The 18,816-nt window shown below is 47.5% G+C and overlaps 1 protein-coding gene across 5 annotated transcripts in view; it reads left to right on the top strand.

The window, feature by feature from the left end:
- The window catches only part of mybl1 (v-myb avian myeloblastosis viral oncogene homolog-like 1), a 174,476-nt gene that overhangs the window by 121,540 nt on the left and 34,120 nt on the right, over positions 1-18,816 (top strand). For all 5 annotated transcript variants that reach the window (XM_038809506.1, XM_038809507.1, XM_038809510.1 and 2 more), the window contains one exon: positions 6,172-6,286. In XM_038809506.1, coding sequence (XP_038665434.1) covers positions 6,172-6,286 — 115 coding nt within the window. The remainder of the gene's footprint in view (positions 1-6,171; positions 6,287-18,816) is intronic.

Here is an 18,816-nt window from a genome sequence, read left to right as displayed (position 1 = left end):
CCGCTGAAATTGACACTGCCGGCTGCTCTCTCCCTCCAATCCAACTTTTAAGTTTTAATGTTTCCGATTGGAGGGAGAGAGCAGCCGGCAGTGTCAATTTCAGCGGGGCTCACTTTGATCCAGAGAGGGAAGCTGCTCTCTCACTGAAACAATCAGCCGGCTGCTGAAATTGACACTGCCCGCTGCTCTCTCCCTCCAATCAGAAACATTAAAACTTAAAAGTTGGATTGGAGGGAGAGGGCAGCGGGCCGTGTCAATTTCAGCGGCCGGCTGATTGTTTCAGTGAGAGCAGCTTCCCTCTCCGGATCAAAGTGAGCCGGCCGCTGAAATTGACACAACTGACAGTTGGGGTCCATCAGCCCCCCCGCGGTATATCGCGAACCGCGGTATTGCGGAGCGCGGTATAACGGGGGACTACTGTACATCATTTTAAACATAGACTGAGCGCACCAGGATGCCAGGGCAGCGGGGTTCGCCGACATTCCCCCTCGTCTAGCGGGTGATCGATGGGATGCATGTTGCCTTATGAGCACCTGCAGATGACGGACTGCTCTGCACAAACCAAAAGGGGTTCCACTCAATGAACTTGCAGCTGGTGCGTGACCATCAGATATGCATCATGCACCAGGGCAATGTGCATGATGCCTTCATCCAGGCACACTCGCTGATTCCCAGCCTCTTTGCGGAGCACCCATGGTTGGGGGGTTGTCCCCTGGGCGACCGGGGTTACCCACTGCGGTTGTGACTAATGACATATCCGAAGGCCACAGACCGACGCGGAGACACGCTACTTCAACGCCCATACAGTAACCAAGGGCGTGATCGAGCGGCGCTTCGGCATCCTGAAGATGCAGTTCAGTTGCCTGGACCACTCTGGAGGGGCCCTCCAGTATAGCGCTGGAAGGGCCTCCCACATTGTGCTGGTCTGCTGTATCCTCCACAACAACGTGCAGCAGAGGGGCGACGTGCTGGAGGAGGAGGAGGAGGGCCAGCCCTCGTCCGACGAGGAGGATGCGGGGTAGGGAGAGGGTGGACAGGACATAGAGCCCAGGCAGACAAGGGAGGCCGCACAGCGTGTGCACCAGGGCCAACGCGCATGGGACGCTCTAATCGTCTCCAGATTTAACTACTGGGGGGTCTGGCCAGGGGCACGGACACCACGTCCCACTGCCACCCCCACAGCCAGCAAACCACCTCCATGATACATAACTGACGCACTATGGGTTGCGGGCCCTGGGTTGGCAGTAACAGTGGGTCTGGCCCATGGGATGGAGGATGATGACAACCCGCTCTGTGCTGGGCTCTGGTGCCCCACGTCGTTTGACAACGCCTGACTCCTGCTCATGAGTGCATTTTCTACCGTCTACCTGGGTGAGCCCTGCATGCGAGCTGGTCATTCTATCACACGCTCCTATCGAATCCCCTGGAGTGTCCAGTGGTGGGCATGGTGGGATGGGGGGACACCGGAGCGGTGAGTGCTGGCTGAACTGCGATCCCTGAGCCAGGCCCACCCGCACCCCCTCTGAGGCCAACCCAGCCCATCCCACCCCTCACACCCTTCTGACAGAGCTCAGAGGCAGGTTGTAACATTGTGAACAGGTGTTTAATGTGCAAACATACATACAGATATGTGCCCTAGCTCGTATCATTAAACTGTGCCCTGCACCCGTGTCAACTTAACTGGTGTCTAATTTTCTGGCCTTGCGAGCCCTAACGCAACATCTAGGTGGATCCCTAGGATCCTGAAGATGGTACTTCAGGAGTGGAGGCAGCCTGCTTCGGGTGTCCCAGGTGGCGTAGTATCGCTCTGTTTTGCCCACTGCCCACCAGATGCGCCAGGACCATGAGGGGCAGTAGTTTGAGGTGCTGCAGTGTTCCGACACCTGCCCTGCGGGAGTCATCAGCACAGGCCCCATTGCCTCCTCTTTCCTCAGGGTGCCCGATGGCCCCGAGGCTACTCCATGGGATGGGGGTGAGAGCGAAGCTATCCCCTGAGGCTCCCCTGATGCTCCCCCAGCATCTGGCGCTGAGAGTCCTGGAGGCCCGCTGCCGTCTCAACCAGGGTCTGCATGCTAGTGGCCATGGAGCACAAGGAAGTGCAGCAACTCCGTCTGGGGCAGCGCCACATCACGCTGTGACTGTCATCAGCTTCTGAGTCTGTGTCACATAATAATCTTTATTTGTGTCACAAGTAGGCTTACATTACACTGCAATGAAGTTACTATGAAAATTCCCCAGTCGCCACACTCCGTCTCGTGTTCGGTACACTGAGTGAGAATTCAGAATGTCCAATTCACCTAACAAGCATGTCTTTCAGGATTTGTGGGAAGAAAATGAAGTACTCTAAGGAAACCCACGCAGACACGGGTGAACGTGTAGACTCAGCACAGACAGTGACCCAAGGAGGGAATCGAACCCGGGTCCCTGGCACTGTGAAACAACTATGCTACCCACTGTACTACCGTGCCGTCCATCAGCCAGTGAATGCACTATCTCCCTTTGGGACCGAGCCAACCTCTCTGTCATATTGGCCAGTGCCTGGACAATGCTGCCGACACTCTTAGCCATGGACCGCTGTGACTGAGCCATGCTCAGGAGCGCTGCTGCAATGTCCAGGTGGCTCTAACATGGCTGCCTGTGAGAGTGCAGCCCTGTCCTGGGCGTCGGCCAACGCCTGGACACATTTCCCCAGGCCTTGGACATTCTGATCCATGGCCGAAATCCTTGCCCCCAAGGCCTCCACCGTGGACTCCACCAGCGCGGTGTTGGCCTGGGTGGCACGTATGGTTGGCACCACCACCTCCCCTGCACGCGGTTGGACTCCTCCACCTACAGATGCTGGATGCTCGCCGACAACTCCTGATGTAGTCCCTGGCTCTGCGACTGCATCTCCACGATTGATGGGACTGTGTGTTCCAGAAATCCGTCTGGATGACAGCTAATCCCTGGGTCGGCCCGCCCTCTGACCGTCCACCACTTCAGGAGTTCCTACTGTCATAATGTACACCAGTACATGGTGCAGACACACACTGATGGACACACAGAGGGACCAATCAACATGTACAAACACCGCAGCCAATCACCAGTTAGAATACACACACTATAAAGGCAGAGGGCACCACGGTTCCCGCTCATTCTGGGTGCTGCCTCTCAGTGTAACAAGAACTCATCCAGCCCAGCACAGACTCACACCACGTGCTGAGAGAATCAACTGGTTCGGACAAGGCTTCGGTCTCTAGTTTAAGTTAGCATCATTAAGACCCACAGTCATTGTGTGTTAGTTAGAAGTAGTTAATAAAATTGAGTTGAACCTTCATCAGTGTTGGAAGTGTCTCTTCATCTCTCAAGTCTACACTAGCCAACACTTCACCTACCTCCACCTGATGTACTGGAGCATTTGTGTGGTGCGCACCAGATAAGAGTCCCTGGAGCCTCTTCACTAAAGTGCCCAAGCAAAGTGAGTGCCTCTGGGATGGTGGAGGGCGTTGGAGACAGCTGTGCCAGGAAATCCGAGTCATCCTCAGACTCCAGCTTCGGGGTGTCCTGAGTCTCTGGTATATGAGTCACCTCCATGTCGGTGTCCTCGTCGCTGCTCGGTAACCTGAGGGCTGGCTCTGGCTGGGGATAAGGGACACCAGAAGGTCCTGCTCCATCACCAGTAGATCCTGCAAGACACATGATTAGATTGCTGTGGGGGTGGGGGTTGCAATTCTCGCAACCACGATGGGTGGGAGAATAGCGGGAGGTCCGCTCCCGCACCTCGCGCTATTCTCTCCCCCCCCCCCCCCCCAAAATGGCGTGTCCGGTTTTGCGACACGCTGCTTGGAGAAACGCGGGCCGCCGTTTTTCATGGTGGCCTGCGATTTTCCGGCCCGGATGGGCCGAGTGGCCTGTCGTTCCCGACCTGTTCACGACGGCAGCAACCACACCTGGTCGCTGCCGTCATGAACATGGCTCGCCAGGTAAGTGTGGGGCCTGTGGGGGGCGGATCGGGGATCGAGCACCACGACCGTGCTCGGGAGGGGACGGGCCCGCGATCGGTGCCCACCGATCGTCGGGCCGGCGTCTCAAGGGGACGCACTCTTTCCCCTCCGCCGCCCCGCAAGATCAAGCCGCCACGTCTTGCGGGGCGGCTGAGGGGAAAGAAGGCAACCGCGCATGCGCGGGTTTGAGCTGTCCAACCCGCGCATGCGCGGCTGACGTCATTAGGCGCCGCCGAGCCGTCATTTTTGGCGCTCCGGGCCTTGAAGCCAGGGACAAGGCCCGGCGACCGAGTTTCCCGGTACGGCCCTCCTATCCCCCCCGGGGAGGGGAGAATAGGGGGCCGCGAGAGGCTTCCGACGCCGTTGTGAACCTCTCCGGGTTTCATGACGGCGTCGGGCCTTGCCGAGAATTCCGCCCATGATGTCTGATTTTACTTTTTATTAATGTTGTCCTTGTTATTTCTCCCACAAAATCTGGGCTATTATTTCCTCCTGTCTCTTTTTCCCTTTATGCCACTAAAAAGCAGCTTGTCACGGACAGAGTTTGTGCTTTATTGTTTTCTGTGTGTAAATTTTCTTATTCAGAGTGGTTTGTCCTAATTTAAATAGTTCCAGCAGCAAGCATTTTGTGAATTTACTAAATAAAGAAGGTTATTGTTTTAAACATACTATCACACACACAAAGACTAGAAACAGATAAATTAAAAAATTATAGCAATCTGGAATTAATTTGTTCTCCTTCGGAGCAGGCCTTGCTTTCTTCGGTGAATTGATATTTTAGCAGGAATGGAGGATTTTCAGTAAGTTGTGAGGCTTCTTGTGGCTGAATTGCCAAGAGGTTGGCTCGAAGGTGAAGTTGATGCAAATTGGGCCACGGGTCTCTTGCTCATTTTAAAGCAACAACTGTATGTTACCTTGGCTGCGTAGTTCTCTTGAATCTGGATCGATGGCATAGATTGTTTTTCTGATATCTGTTTTTGAACAGCTTCTGTTTTTTTAAAACGGTAACAAACTTGGCTGCCTTTCCCATGTGATATATGACAAGTCCACAGTCCTTTCCCAGTTAAGGTGATGTGCTAGACTGGTAAACATCCTGGGTAATGGCTTTTCACGCCCTAAGAATTTCAGAGTCAATGTGTTACAATGAGGAGCCATCACAATAAAATAAAAGGTGGATGAGATCCATTTCTCATTCATCTGGCATCCATTGAGTTTTGATTCCTCTATTGTCCATGGTCTTTTCTGATGCCGGTGCATCCTTAGCAAAGGGCATGTGTGAATTCACAAGTGGCGGTGATTGTCCATATGTAATTAGATGTTTGCTTGAATTTCAGTACTATCTGGAGCTATATACTGCCAAATCACATGATACGGTACAGCCACCTTAAACAGCTTTTGGTGTCCACTTTTTTTTAAAGGTGTTTTTAATATCTTCATGCAGAACAGTCTTGGGACTTTGTTCTGTATTAACAGGTGACATAAGTGCAAGTTATTGTTACAATGCTCACAAATAGCATATAAATTGGGAGGGTAGATTCAATATTTCCTTCCAATATGTTGATAGATTGTAAAATAATAGAGCCAACTTGTATATGCAGGTCATCAATGTAATCATAGGGTCAATAGATAGCAAATTGAATCTAGTAACTATTTGGTTTCGAGAAACTATTCATGAGTAACTCCTTGGGGACATCAGCTAGTATCTGAATAAATCTATTTATGCATCTCTTGAACTTGACTGAATTGATTATTATACATAGAAAGTTCTCACTTTTATTAACATGTAAATTTATCAGCTTGATGTCAGGAGATTCAAAAGGATGCTCAGCTTTTCCAGAAAATATGACGCATAAATCTAATCGTCAAGCCAAATTTTGTTGCTGTTGAGTAGCTAGATTAAAATACACAAGTACATAATTTGATTTCTCCCTTTCCTCTCCCTCACTTCAAAAACAAATGCTTTTTTCCACCACAACAAAAAACAGAAAATACTGGACAATCTCAGCAGGTCTGACAGCATCTGTGGAGAGAGAAAGAAGCTCGTTTCAAGTCTGGATGACTTTTCCCCCTTTTTTTCAGCTTTATCTAACTTGGTCTCAAGTATTATAACTAAAGTGATTAGAAAGTGTTCTTTACATCCTAATGAGGTTTATTTAATAGTTAACACTGCAATCTGTATGTCTTGTAGATTCAGGACACCCACAATAAGACGAACAGTCTTAGACAGCACACCAAGGACACCTACCCCTTTTAAAAATGCACTTGCTGCCCAAGAAAAGAAATATGGGCCTCTAAGAATGGTGGTAAGTGCAGTTTTATAGATTTGTTGGCTTAGTTTTGTTCAACATGTATTTGTCTGTCTTGAATTCTTTCACTTTATGAAGTGTCCCTATGTAAATAGCTGAGTATTAGTATACATTTGACTTTCCAATGATGCCTACCATCTTCCAATGGAAGACTACACAAACCTGATAAACCCAGAAACCACGTCGAGATCTGGCAGCATAAAAATACTTCATACAAAATAAATTTGGAAAGTAATTCTATGCTATAAATTAAAGGCGGTGTTGCTCTGCATGCCCAATTATGTTGATGGTATACCCAGGTTAGTGGCCACCATTATTATAAGGGACAATATGCAGAAGGGTGCATGTGCGATTGCCATCTTTGTCAGGGGTATGCAGAGTGCATGCATGGCTGCCATCTTTAAATCGGGCAGTGTGCAGCATGGCTCATTTGCAGTCAACACTGTTCCTGGCAGCAGGAGAGAATGTTGTGAATTTCTATTTTGGACTAACAGTGCGGGGCTTTGGAAAATCCATTTTACAGGGGGTTAGAAGGGAAGGATTTGCACACAGGGAAAGTAATCTCTTTTCCTTGTCGGATATTTTGCTGCTGTCTATCTCACTATTCCAATAGGATAAGTGGATTGTAGGTTAGAATCATGGAGTTTTTAGAGCGCGGAAAGAGGCCCTTCGGCCCATCGTGTCTGCATTGGCCATCAAGCATTTATTTATTCTAAAGCCATTTTGCAGTACTTGTCCTATGGCCTTGTATACAATGGCATTTCAAGTGCTCATCTAAATACTTCCTAAATGTTGTGAGGGTTCCCACCCCTACCAATCTTTTCAGGCAGTGAGTTCCAGATTCCAACCACCCACTGCCTTAGCATAAATCTATGCCTCCTGGTTATTGACCCTTCCGCTAAGGATGCCCTCATAATTTTCTGCATCTCAATTGGGTCCCACCTCAGCCTTCTCTGCTCCAAGGAAAACAACGGCAGTTTATCCAGTCTCTCTGGATAGCTGAAACGCTCCAACCCAGTCAACATCTTGGTGAATCTCCTCTGCACCCTTTAGAGCAATTACTTCCTATATGTGACAACCAGAACTGCACACAGTACTCCAGCTGACTCCCCAAAGGTTGTCAACATTCGACAAGGCACAAGTCAGGAGTGTGATGAAATATTCTCCAATTGCCTGGATGAGTGCAGCTCTAACAACACTCAAGATGCTCAACACCATCCAGGACAAAGCAGCCCGCTTGATTGGAACAGTCCACTTAATTGGAATCCCTTACACAAACGTTCACTCCCTCAAACACCAACAAACAATAGCATCAGTGTGTCCCATGTATAAAGTGCACTGCAGGAACCCACCAATGCTCCTTCAGCAGTACCTACCAAATCCATGACCACTAGAAGAACTATCTCACTATCTAGCCCATCTAACAGAAGAAGGGAAGCAGATACAAGGGCGGCACAGTGCTGCTGCCCTCACAGCTCCAGGATACCGGGTTCAATTCCAGCCTCAGTGACTGTGTGGAGTTTGCAAATTCTCCCTAAGTCTGCGTGAGTTTCCTCCGGGTGCTCAGATTTCTTTCCCTAGTCCAAAGATGTGCAAGTTAGGTGGATTGGCCATAATAAATTTCCCCTTAGTGTCAAAAAGGTTAGGTGGGGTTACCGGTGGAGATGTGGGCTTAAGTAAGGTGCTCTTTCCAAGGGCCTTTGCAGACTCGATGGGCTGAATGGCCTCCTTCTGTACTGTAGGAATTCTGTGACTTCTCACATGAGAACACCATCACCTGGAAGTTGCCCTCCAAGTCACTCATTTCCTGACTTTGAAATATATCGATGTTCCTTTACTGATGCTGGATAAAAATCCTGGAACCCCCTCCTAACAGCACTGTTGCTCTTTTATCTTTATTAATAAGAACCACAAGACGCGCGTATGTACCTTGTATTGGACAAATGACCACTCAACCAATATATTAGTTGAATTATTGTTTATTATTAAACACAGGCTTGGTTCTATGCGTAATAATCTACATGCAGCTACACTTTAAACTATACCTAACGGCTTAAAAGACCTTTACTTAACTTTCAAGTGGCCGGCTCTGTGCAGGTTAGACAAGGCCTTTGTCTAAATCCCCACGTGTGGCGGCTGGAAGTTGTCAGGTGCGTCTAGGCTGCGGCTCGTCCTTCAGGTAGCGATTGTGGGTCCTTGAACTTGGCTGGTCAAGGTGTTGCAGTTGGTAGGGGCAGAGGCCGATCCCAAAAAATAAAGAATGTTGGTCGCGCAGTTCTTCTTATCCTCCGATCTTTCGCGCTCTTTTGGGCAGTCCCAACTCGGGATCCAGTGGATCGGTAGGATTCCGATAACCGTAGTCGATTCTGCCCAATTAGGGGCGGGTACCTTGATAGCTGGGCGAGTCCTAGTTGTTATTGTCCAAGGCACGTAGGCACTCCTAAATAAGGTAAATAGGCGCCCCAAGTCTGTTACTGCTGCTATGTTTCAATCTGTGACCCATTGTCCTGGGGAAATCGGTGATTGACCTTTAACGGGTACAAGTATCTGTATAGGTCTGGTTTCCTCTGCACAATACACAGGGGCTGTGTATCGTCTGTGCCCAATCTGAACACAATTTCCATTATCCTTTGCGGGCGGCCATTTTAAATGGCCACAGTACCTGCACTACAGGGACTGCAGCAGCTCAAAAAGGTAGCTCACCATCTTAAGGATAATTAGGAGTGGGCAATAAATGCTGGCCTAGCCAGCGACACCTACATCCTGTAAATGAATTAAAGAAAATAATTTGTATTATATAGTACTTTTGACGTGTACGGCATTCCGATGAACTTCACAGGAGCATTATCAAGCCAAATAATAAACCGAGCCACATGAGGGGAATATTAGGCGAGATGGATAAAAGCTTGGCCAGAGAGGTAGGTGGAGGTCTTGTGGTGCAGTGGGTTACGTGCCTGCCTCTGAGCCAGAAGCTCTGGGTTAAAGTCCCACCTCAGGACATGATGGCGAAGGAAGGTGCATTCAATAACAGGTTGTGGATCAACCTTCAAAACCGTACCACCTGCCATTGGTGGAAAGAGTGGGAGAGACTTCTAGACAACCATGCTTGATGTGGAGTAGTCCCCCTCCAGCTGCAAGCCCCTGGTGAGTGGGTCGGAACCCGTTCCAGAAAAAACTTTCCTATGGGAACAGATGAAAGTCTACCTTGTGCACCACGAGATGTGGAAAAGAAAGAACAGCAAATAATGAGGTAGGTTTTAAGGAGTGTCTTAAAGGAGAAAAGAGAAGTGAAAATGTTTAAGGAGAGAATTCGGAAGCTGAGGCCTAAAGAAGCTACGGCCACCAATGGTGGAGCAATAAAACTGAGGATGCTCAAGATGTCAAAATTAAATGAATGTTGGTATCGTGGCAAGCTGTGGGGTCAGAGAAAATTCGTGTAGGGAGGGGTAAGACCACAAAGGAATTTGAAAACAGGGTGACAAAGACACCTCCAATGCTGCCAAAGTTAGGAGGAGGAAGTCTCAAGTCTAGAAAATCTCTGCTAATAACTAGGCTGGGAGCAGGCTTGGGTGAGACGCCACTCATCCCATGGGGACGGCGCACTTTGCTACTAAATGCTTGATGGAGCCACTGTGATCAGTAGAAAGGGGAGCAGTGGAACCAGTCTCAACGAGGTTTGGTGGAGAGGAGGGAGCAGTGGATCTTGGTGGGTTTCAGCAGGGTGGCGCTGGGCAATTTGTGGCTGCTTACTGAGAATTTGGAGTTGAAGGATTTTGGGTTGCTGAGAGATATCTGAGGGGGCAGAGGTTTGGTAACAGGAGCCTGTGAATTGGTTGGGGGGTGGGGGAGAAGGAGGCTTGGGAAGAGGGAAACCTGAGTGAGGGGTTGAGAAGAGGAGCTGTTGTGAATGGAAGTAGTTGGGAAGAGGGGCTTCTGGAGATGGGGAGGAAATGGGTTGGGGAAGAGGGGCGGCTGTGATATCAGAGGGAGTTGGGAAGAGGGGCTGCTGTGATTGCAGAGGGAGTTCGAAGAGGGGCTTCTGGGAGTGTGAGGGGTTGGAAAGGGGTTTGGGAATAGGGGATAAGTGGGTTGAGGAAGAGAGGCTGCTGTGAATGGAAGGGGTTGGAAAGAGGGGATGCTCGGAGTGGGGGGATAAGTGGGTTGGGGCCTGCTGTGATTGCAGAGGGAGGCCATGGCATAGTGATATTGTTACTGGACTAGTAATCCAGAGACCCAAAGTACTGCTCTGGGGTCCCAGGTTCAAATCTTACCACTTCAGATGATGAAATTTGAATTCAATAAAAATCTGGAATTAAAATCACCATGAAACCATTGTCGACTGTGTTAAAAAACCCATCTGGTTTACAAATGTCCTTCATGGAAGGAAATCTGCCATCCTTACCTGGTCTGGCCTATATGTGATTCCAGACTCACTGCAATGTGGTTGACTCTTAACTGCCCCTTAAGGGCAATTCAGGATGGACAATAAATGCTGCAATGCCCACATCACAGGACCAATTTTTTTAAAAAGAGGGAGTTGGGAAGAGGGGCTGCTGGGAGTGGGAAGGGTTGTAAAGAGGTGCATGCTGCTGGGAGTTGGAGATGTGGGCTCGGGAAGGGGGGCTACTGGGGCTGGGGGGACTTGGGAAGTGGTGCTGCTGAGTGAGTGAGTATATGGGGGAATGGGGTTGGAGAGAGGCCCTGCTGAGTTTCTGGGGTGTTTGTGAAAGGGGTTGCTGAGTGAATGTGTGTCAGGAAGGGTTGGGAATGTCTTTATTGATGATACATTTTCCTAACACGAACACTCATCTGAAGCCTTATCTGACTGTTCCTGGCATGAGCCATCTGACCTTCAACCCCCAGGTAAGGTGACCTCATATGTAGTACAGAGTATATTACATAGTATCTAATACCGAGTCCACAATTGGCTATTATCACAACATTTCCCCTTTTTCTTTCACCACAAACACTAGTTTCTGTTAGAACAAAACAAGCTGTGACTATCACCAAATCAAGTAGACAAAGTATTTTATCTATTCTTTCTCACTCAATTTTGATCAGTTTGTTTGTTCTTTAACTAATCTTTGTGGCTCTTTATTTCCTTTTTTTCACAATTCTTCCACTGGATATTCTGATTGGTGACAGATGTGATTTTGAAGAACAAGGGACCTTCTCCAGCTCTGTGTCAATTTAACTCCTTAGATTGTTTCAAGGACTTTCAGGCTTTGTCAGGTTATTTGTGGCTTCACTGGCGAATCCTGGTTCAGAGCAGAGTTGCGTTTCATTTTTTTTCCATTTTTAAGACCTTGGGCGGGATTCACCCAACGGGAGACTAAGTGCCGACGCCAGAGCGAAAACCGGAGTCGGAGGTCGCTCCTCGCCCCCTATTCTCCCACACCCGGGGGGCTAGGAGCGGCGCCACGTCATTTACGCGCGGCGGGCCTTGGCACCGTGTAAATTACGCGGCGTAAATGCCGTCACCCGCGCATGCGCAGGTTGGCCGGTGCAAACCCTGCGCATGCGCAGTTGCCGTCCTCCCCGCAGGCGCCCTGCAAGTAATGGAGGAGTGATCTTGCAGAGCGGCGGAGGAAAGGAGTGCATCTTTCAGAGAGGCCGGCCCGCCGATCGGTGGGCACAGATCGTGGGCCAGACCCCTTTTGAGCCCCCCCCCCCCGCCCCACAGGCTGCCCCCGCAGTGTTCCTGCGCTGTTCACACCTGCAGCGACCAGGTGTGGTTGGCGCCAGCGTGAACACGTCGTATTGGGCAGGGCGCTCGGCCCATTCGGGCCGGAGAATCGCCGCTCGCCCGTTACGATTCTACAAGCGGCCTGCCGTAAATCTCGGCGCACTGGTTTAGGGGGGTGGGAGAATCGCGTGTGGGTGCCAGGGCGGCGTGGCGGGACTCAACCGGCGCCCCCGCGATTCTCCCACCTGCCGTTGGGGGGGGGGGGGGGGGCAGAATTGCGCCCCTTGGCTCTCCTGTGACAACAGCAGGATTCCAGGCTCATTTTTGCTGAATCCTCTCTGACTCTCCCATGTTCAGTTTAGAGGTTGAGTGTCTTGATCAGAGTACTGTTCCTGCTTCTGCTGTAACTGGTTGAGCCGGGCTGGCACACAGCAGCTCCTTGACTTGGAAGTACAGTTGGGCTGCAGTTGGAAGCTTTAGTTCCTAGTCTTTTTCCTGCTTTCTTCAACAAGTGTTTTAAGGCCTACATGGTATTTTCCACCATCTGTTGGATTGTGGATATTTAGGACTTTACGTATTGTGTCAAAACTCGTAATCCTGTGCATATTTGTGACACTTTGTGCCTGGGAATTGTGGACCGTTATCTGAGGTGAGTCAGATATGCAGTGTGGCGCAAAAATTGATTTCAAAGAATTTATTACAGTAATGCTCTTCCTATCATTTCTCAGCAACACAGTCTCAAATAAAACATTTGAGTAATAAGCTATGGCTAGTGGGTGCCCACTGTTGTCAAATATGAATAAGTCCACTCCAATTTTATTTCTTTCTGGAACACTGGTTGAAGCGATAATGTGATTTACTGTACTTTTGGTACACAGCGCACATTCACTATTTCCTCGATTTATGTTCCAGTTCCAGGCCAATACATTACATCTCAAGCTCTTCTCAGTATGTTTCTATGCTGACATTCATGTATGTGTTGCAGTATTTCTTTCCTCAGTGTTGCAGGAATTATTATCTTTTCTCCCTTGAAAAGTATTCCCTCTGGGATGTGAAGTTCCTCACGAAAGTTCCAGTATTCTTGTACAGCATAAGCTCTGTTCTGATGTATGGGCCAGCCTGTGTGCACAATTTGCTGCAGTTTTCTCAGGATGGCGTCGTTTTTGTTTGCTTCCCTGATATCCTCCAATTTGGTTCCAATCACGTTAAGTTTTTTGTCAGCATGTGAACCTACGCTTCCATTTATTTGTCCTCCTCTTCTGTGATTAGTAGGTGTGCACATGACACGTTGCCTATAATGTACATTTCTTTGCCCTGTTTGTATTTAACTATAACTTGGCACTTTTGCAGACACAGTAGGAATCTTTGGTTTCTTAATGGCGCAATTGCTCAGGGACTTTTTATGTATAGCTTCCAGAGGCTTATGATCAGACTCTCCCTCCATAGCTTTGCCATAGACAAACTTGTGGAAGTGTTCTAGTCCGAACACCATTGCTGGCATTTCTTTCTCTTGGGCATAAAGCAGCTGTGTTTCAGTCATTGCCTTTGAATCATAAACCATTGATGCCTCATTTTGCAAGAGGACAGGTCCCAAGCTGGTCTTTGAACCGGCGATTGATATATTGACCGGTTGACTGACATTGTGATACTTTAACACTGGTAACTGGGTCGCAGTTCTCTCTAGACTGCTCAAAGCGTCTTCACTACTTTATTCCCAGTGCCATTCCAAATCATTTTGTAGGAGCTCTCTTGAGAGGTGCTGTCAAGCCTGACATGTTTGGAATGAATTTCCCAAGGTAGGCCACCATTCCCAAAAACCTCTTGCATTCTGGAGGTGGCACATTCATAACTTCTTCAAATATACGCTAGTTCAGCTTCAGTCCCTCATTTGTTAGCACATGACCCAAGTACTTGATTTCATGAAGATCTACTTTGTATTTTTCCTTCTTCAATTTGAAGTTCCTTTCTCTAGCTCTTGCCAGCACCTGCCTCAGTCGGTGGTCGTGTTCTTGTGTGGCTCCCCAGACCAGCACATCGTCAATATAGGTTTCTATACTCTAAAACCCTTCAAACAGCTGGTTCACTGTTCTTTGGAAAATCTCCGGAGATTAATTAATACCAAACGGTTAGCCTAAAAACCTGTAGTGCCCATATGGTGTCTTGAAGGCACAAAGATAGGAGCTGTGTTCATCTAGCTTGACCTGCAAAAGCCTGAACTCGCATCCAAGACTGAATAGTATTTGCCATTAGCTAACTTGCACGTGTTCTCTTCTACTGTGGGCAACAGAAAATACGCTCTACTGAAAACAGAAAATGCTGGATAAACTCAGCAGGTCTGGCAGCATCTTTGGAGAGAAACAGTGTTAATATTTCAGATCTAAATGATCCTTCTACAAAAGGACGCTCTGTACTAACCGGTTTACATCTCTGGGATCCAAACTGACTTGCAGATTTCCCGAGACCTGATTTTTCTAGTTAGGATTGGACTAACCCACTTTGTCAATTCTTCAATTTTCGTGATGTGAAGTTTCTCCATTCTGTCCAAGTCTGCATTCAGACAGTCTCTCAACATTGCTGGTACCTTCCTGGGCTGGTGCATTTTGGATGTCACCGTTTTCGTCAATCTTGATGGTGTGTTCTCTTTTTAGGCAACCAATCCACTGGAACATATCTTGTACTTACTCAGGATGTCATCAGTGGTGACGGTCATTATTCGCCATGAATGGAAGTGCTTCAGACTGTCTTTTGTAGTTCACTTTTAGTGTGCATTTGTCTTCTACAGCAGTTTCTTTATCTGTATAATGAGACAGCTTCACTTTTTTTGTTTTCTGTTTTCCTTTGCATAACGAATGATGCAGGCTTGCGGCAATGACAATCGCTTGTGCACCTGTTTTTAAGCTTGAAATTCACCATCACGGGCAATTTTTAAACCATTCATCTTTGGAAATTGTTGTTACTCATCTGCAATCGTGTGCACTTTCTTTGATTTACACATCTTGGCAAAAGGATTTAGTTTATCAGTTTTTACACTGCTATCTGTAGGCTAGACAATTGTAAGTGCTCTGTGATGTGCCATCAATGATAACAAAGACAAGTTGTGGAACAAAACTGTGGCTTTAATAAGCTAAACGAGAACTTGCTGGCAGCAGATCCCGAACTGGGGCAGGGCCAGAGGTCGGCCACCTTTATACAGAGCCTGAGGGGAGGAGCCACAGGCGGAGCCAGCAGAGACAACAAACAATATATACAATACAGTAAGAGTGGATTACCATAATATATATGATACTGTCAGTGGTTTTTTTTTAATAAATTTAGATTAGCCAATTATTTTTTCCAATTAAGGGGCAATTTAGCATGGCCAATCCACCTACTCTGCACATTTTTTTGTTTTGGGTTGTGGGGGCGAAACCCACGCAGACACAGGGAGAATGTGCAAACTCCACACGGACAGTGACCCAGAGCCGGGATCGAACCTGGGACCTCAGCGCCGTGAGGCGGTTGTGCTAACCACTAGGCCACCGTGCTGCCCCTGTAACAGTGGTTTACCACACTCTGTCTGCACCAACTGCATTTAAATGTTTTAATAGCAGTTTTGTTCTTTGTATTTTCAGGCTATCTTTTTCCCGGTGCTGTTTCTGTTAACTACATCTAACTGCTTGACTGTATGCAACTTTTGTGAACTGTTTAATCTGGCATTTTGTTGACTGTCGCTCTGCAGATATTTATTGCTTTCTCCAGTGTGAGATCAACTTCTCTCAAAAGCTGTTCTCTCAGAGAATCATTTGCGATTCCACAAATTATTGGGCAGAAGGTTGTGTGTGGTGGGTTGAGAGAGGCTGATTACAATATGCATGTGGAGGAGAGAGCTTCACTGAGTCTTTTAACAGGGAATTATGGAGAGTGTATTTGAAACCTACCTGAGGATATAAATAGAAACATTCTTACAAGTACTTTAAAAACATATTTTTATATTTGTGTGTCGAGCTTTAATATGTGAACGTTAATTATATGCTGAATGTCACAATGCAGATTTATTGCTTTTTGTATTTGCTGGCATCCGGGGTCTTGTTACAAGTCTTTTTGTCAATATGGATTATTTCATGGCATGTGTGCACTGCTGGCGAGGCAAGCATTTGTTGACCATCTCTAATTGGCCTCGAGAGGATGTTGGTGAGGTAAAATGGGGTCACATTTGAAAATAGTTTGTGGACCACTGTCCCAGTCCTTTGCCTCGCTTTGTCTGTACATAATCCAGCAGGGTCATGTTCTGTTGTTCATTTGAATTTCATCCTGTATTACATGCATCAGTTGACATAACCTGGAATTTTCCAGCCCACTGAAATCAATGGGCTTTTGGCTGGCTTGCAGCATCTGCCACAGGGGGATCCACTGTGGCACGGCTGGCCAATCCCAGCCTAGGTAAAGCGGATTAGAAAATTAAGCGTTTGGCTCAGAGTGGTGTAGGAAGAAGGGGATTCAATTCATGGGGCACTGGCATCAGTACTCTGAAGAGTAAGCTGTTCCATTGTGATGGGCTCTACTTAAACTGGGCTGGGACCAATGTCCTGGGCAGTTGTATAAATAGGGCTTTGGACAGGGCTTTAACCTAACATAGGGGGAGTGCTCAGGTGAACGGAGATTTAGAAATCCAAAGCGAAGGGCAGCACGGTGGCGCAGTGGGTTAGCCCTGTTGCCTCACGACGCCGAGGTCCCAGGTTCGATCCCGGCTCTGGGTCACTGTCCGTGTGGAGTTTGCACATTCTCCCCGTGTTTGCGTGGGTTTCGCCCCCACAACCCAAAGATGTGCAGGGTAGGTGGATTGGCCACGCTAAATTGTCCCTTAATTGGAAAAAATGAATTGGGTATACTAAATTTATAAAAAAAAAAAAAAGAAATCCAAAGCGAAACACCAAGGCAATGTAACAGGATAGCAATGTGGGTTAAGACGTGCAGAGAGGGCAGGAAAGGACAGTAAATTTAACATAAATTGTGCGTTAGTGAATAAAACCATTGCAAGAGAAGTGAAAATGAAATTAAAATGTATTTAATTGAATGCCCAAAGCATCTGCATTAAGATTGTGGTACAAGTCGAGATAAATGTTTTAAATGTAATTGCCATTCCACAAAAATAATAGCAAGATGACCATTGTTGGAAAATAAACATTTCAGGATACACAATATTTCAGAAAGACAGATTGGCAAAGGAATTTCAGTTCCTGGGACACTGGCATCAATACTCGGAAGAGTGAGCTGTTCCTTTGGAATGGACTCCACTTTAACTGGGTTGGGACTAGTATCCTAGGCAGTGGTATAACTAGAGCTATGGACAGGGCTTTAAATTAACAAAGTTGGAGGGTGGTATGTGTGAAGAATGGCATGAGGACATTGGTGAGGCAGGATCTGGCCAAAAGATTATGAAGTAGAATCAGTATGAGCGGAAATTAGGAATAGAACGAATCAGAAAACATTGATGGGAGTAGCTATACCGTTGGACAGAATATTGAACAAGAGCAGCATGGTGGCACAGTGGTTAGCACTGCTGCCTCACAGCTCCAGTGGTCCTGGGTTCAATTCCAGCCTCCGGTGACTGTGGAGTTTGCACTTTTTCTTCGTGTCTAGGTCGGTTTCCTCCAGGTGCTCCGGTTTACTCCCACAGTCGACAGATTGAATGGGATTCGTGTAGTGTTGGAGCGTAGATGGAGCAGAGTTTGTAAGGAGCATCCAGGAGAGTTTTTTAGAGCAGTATGTAAATAGTCCAACTCTGGAAGGGGCCATACTGGATCTGGTATTGGGGAATGATCCTGGCCAGGTGGTTGATGTTTCAGTCGGTGATTACTTTGGGAATAGCGATCACAATTCCGTAAGTTTTAGAATACTCATGGACAAGGACAAGAGGGGTCCGAAAGGAAGAGTAATAAATTGGGGAAAGGCAGAGTATAATGAAATTCGGCAGGAGCTAGGGAATGTAGATTGGGAGCAGCTGTTTAAGGGTAAATCCACATTTGAAATGTGGAAGTCTTTTAAGGAAAGGTTGATTAGCGTGCAGGACAGACATGTTCCTGTGAAAATGAAAGATAGAAATGGCAAGATTAGGGAACCATGGATGACGGGTGAAATTGTGAGACTAGCTAAAATGAAAAAGGAAGCATACATAGGATCGAGGCAACTCAAAACTGATGAAGCTTTGGAGGAATATCGGGAAAATAGGACGAATCTCAAACTCGCAATAAAGAGGGCTAAAAGGGGTCATGAAATATCTTTGGCTAACAGGGTTAAGGAAAATCCCAAAGCATTTTATTTGTATGTAAGGAGCAAGAGGGTAACTAGAGAAAGGATTGGCCCACTTAAAGACAAAAGAGGGAATTTATGCGTGGACTCAGAGGAAATGGGTGAGATTCTTAATGAGTACTTTGCATCGGTATTCACAAAGGAGAGGGACAAGACGGATGTTGAGGCTAGGGATGGATGTTTAAATACTCTCGGTCAAGTTGTCATACGGAAGGGGGAAGTTTTGGGTATTCTAAAAGACATTAAGGTGGACAAGTCCCCAGGACTATCCCAGGTTACTGAGGGAAGCGAGGGTCGAAATAGCTGGGGCCTTAACTGATATCTTTGCAGCATCCTTGAGCACGGGTGAGGTCCTGGAGGACTGGAGAATTGCTAATGTTGTCCCTTTGTTTAAGATGTGTAGCAGGGATAATCCAGGGAATTATAGACCTGTGAGCTTGACGTCAGTGGTAGGCAAACTGTTGGAGAAGATACTGAGGGATAGGATCTATTCACATCTGGAAGAAAATAGACTTATCAGTGATAGGCAGCATGGTTTTGTGCAGGGAAGGTC

Source organism: Scyliorhinus canicula, chromosome 10, assembly GCF_902713615.1.
Source record: "Scyliorhinus canicula chromosome 10, sScyCan1.1, whole genome shotgun sequence".
Taxonomy (NCBI): Eukaryota; Metazoa; Chordata; class Chondrichthyes; order Carcharhiniformes; family Scyliorhinidae; genus Scyliorhinus; species Scyliorhinus canicula.
The sequence above is the reverse complement of the archived record's forward strand: the minus strand, read 5'-3'. Positions and strand labels throughout refer to the sequence as shown.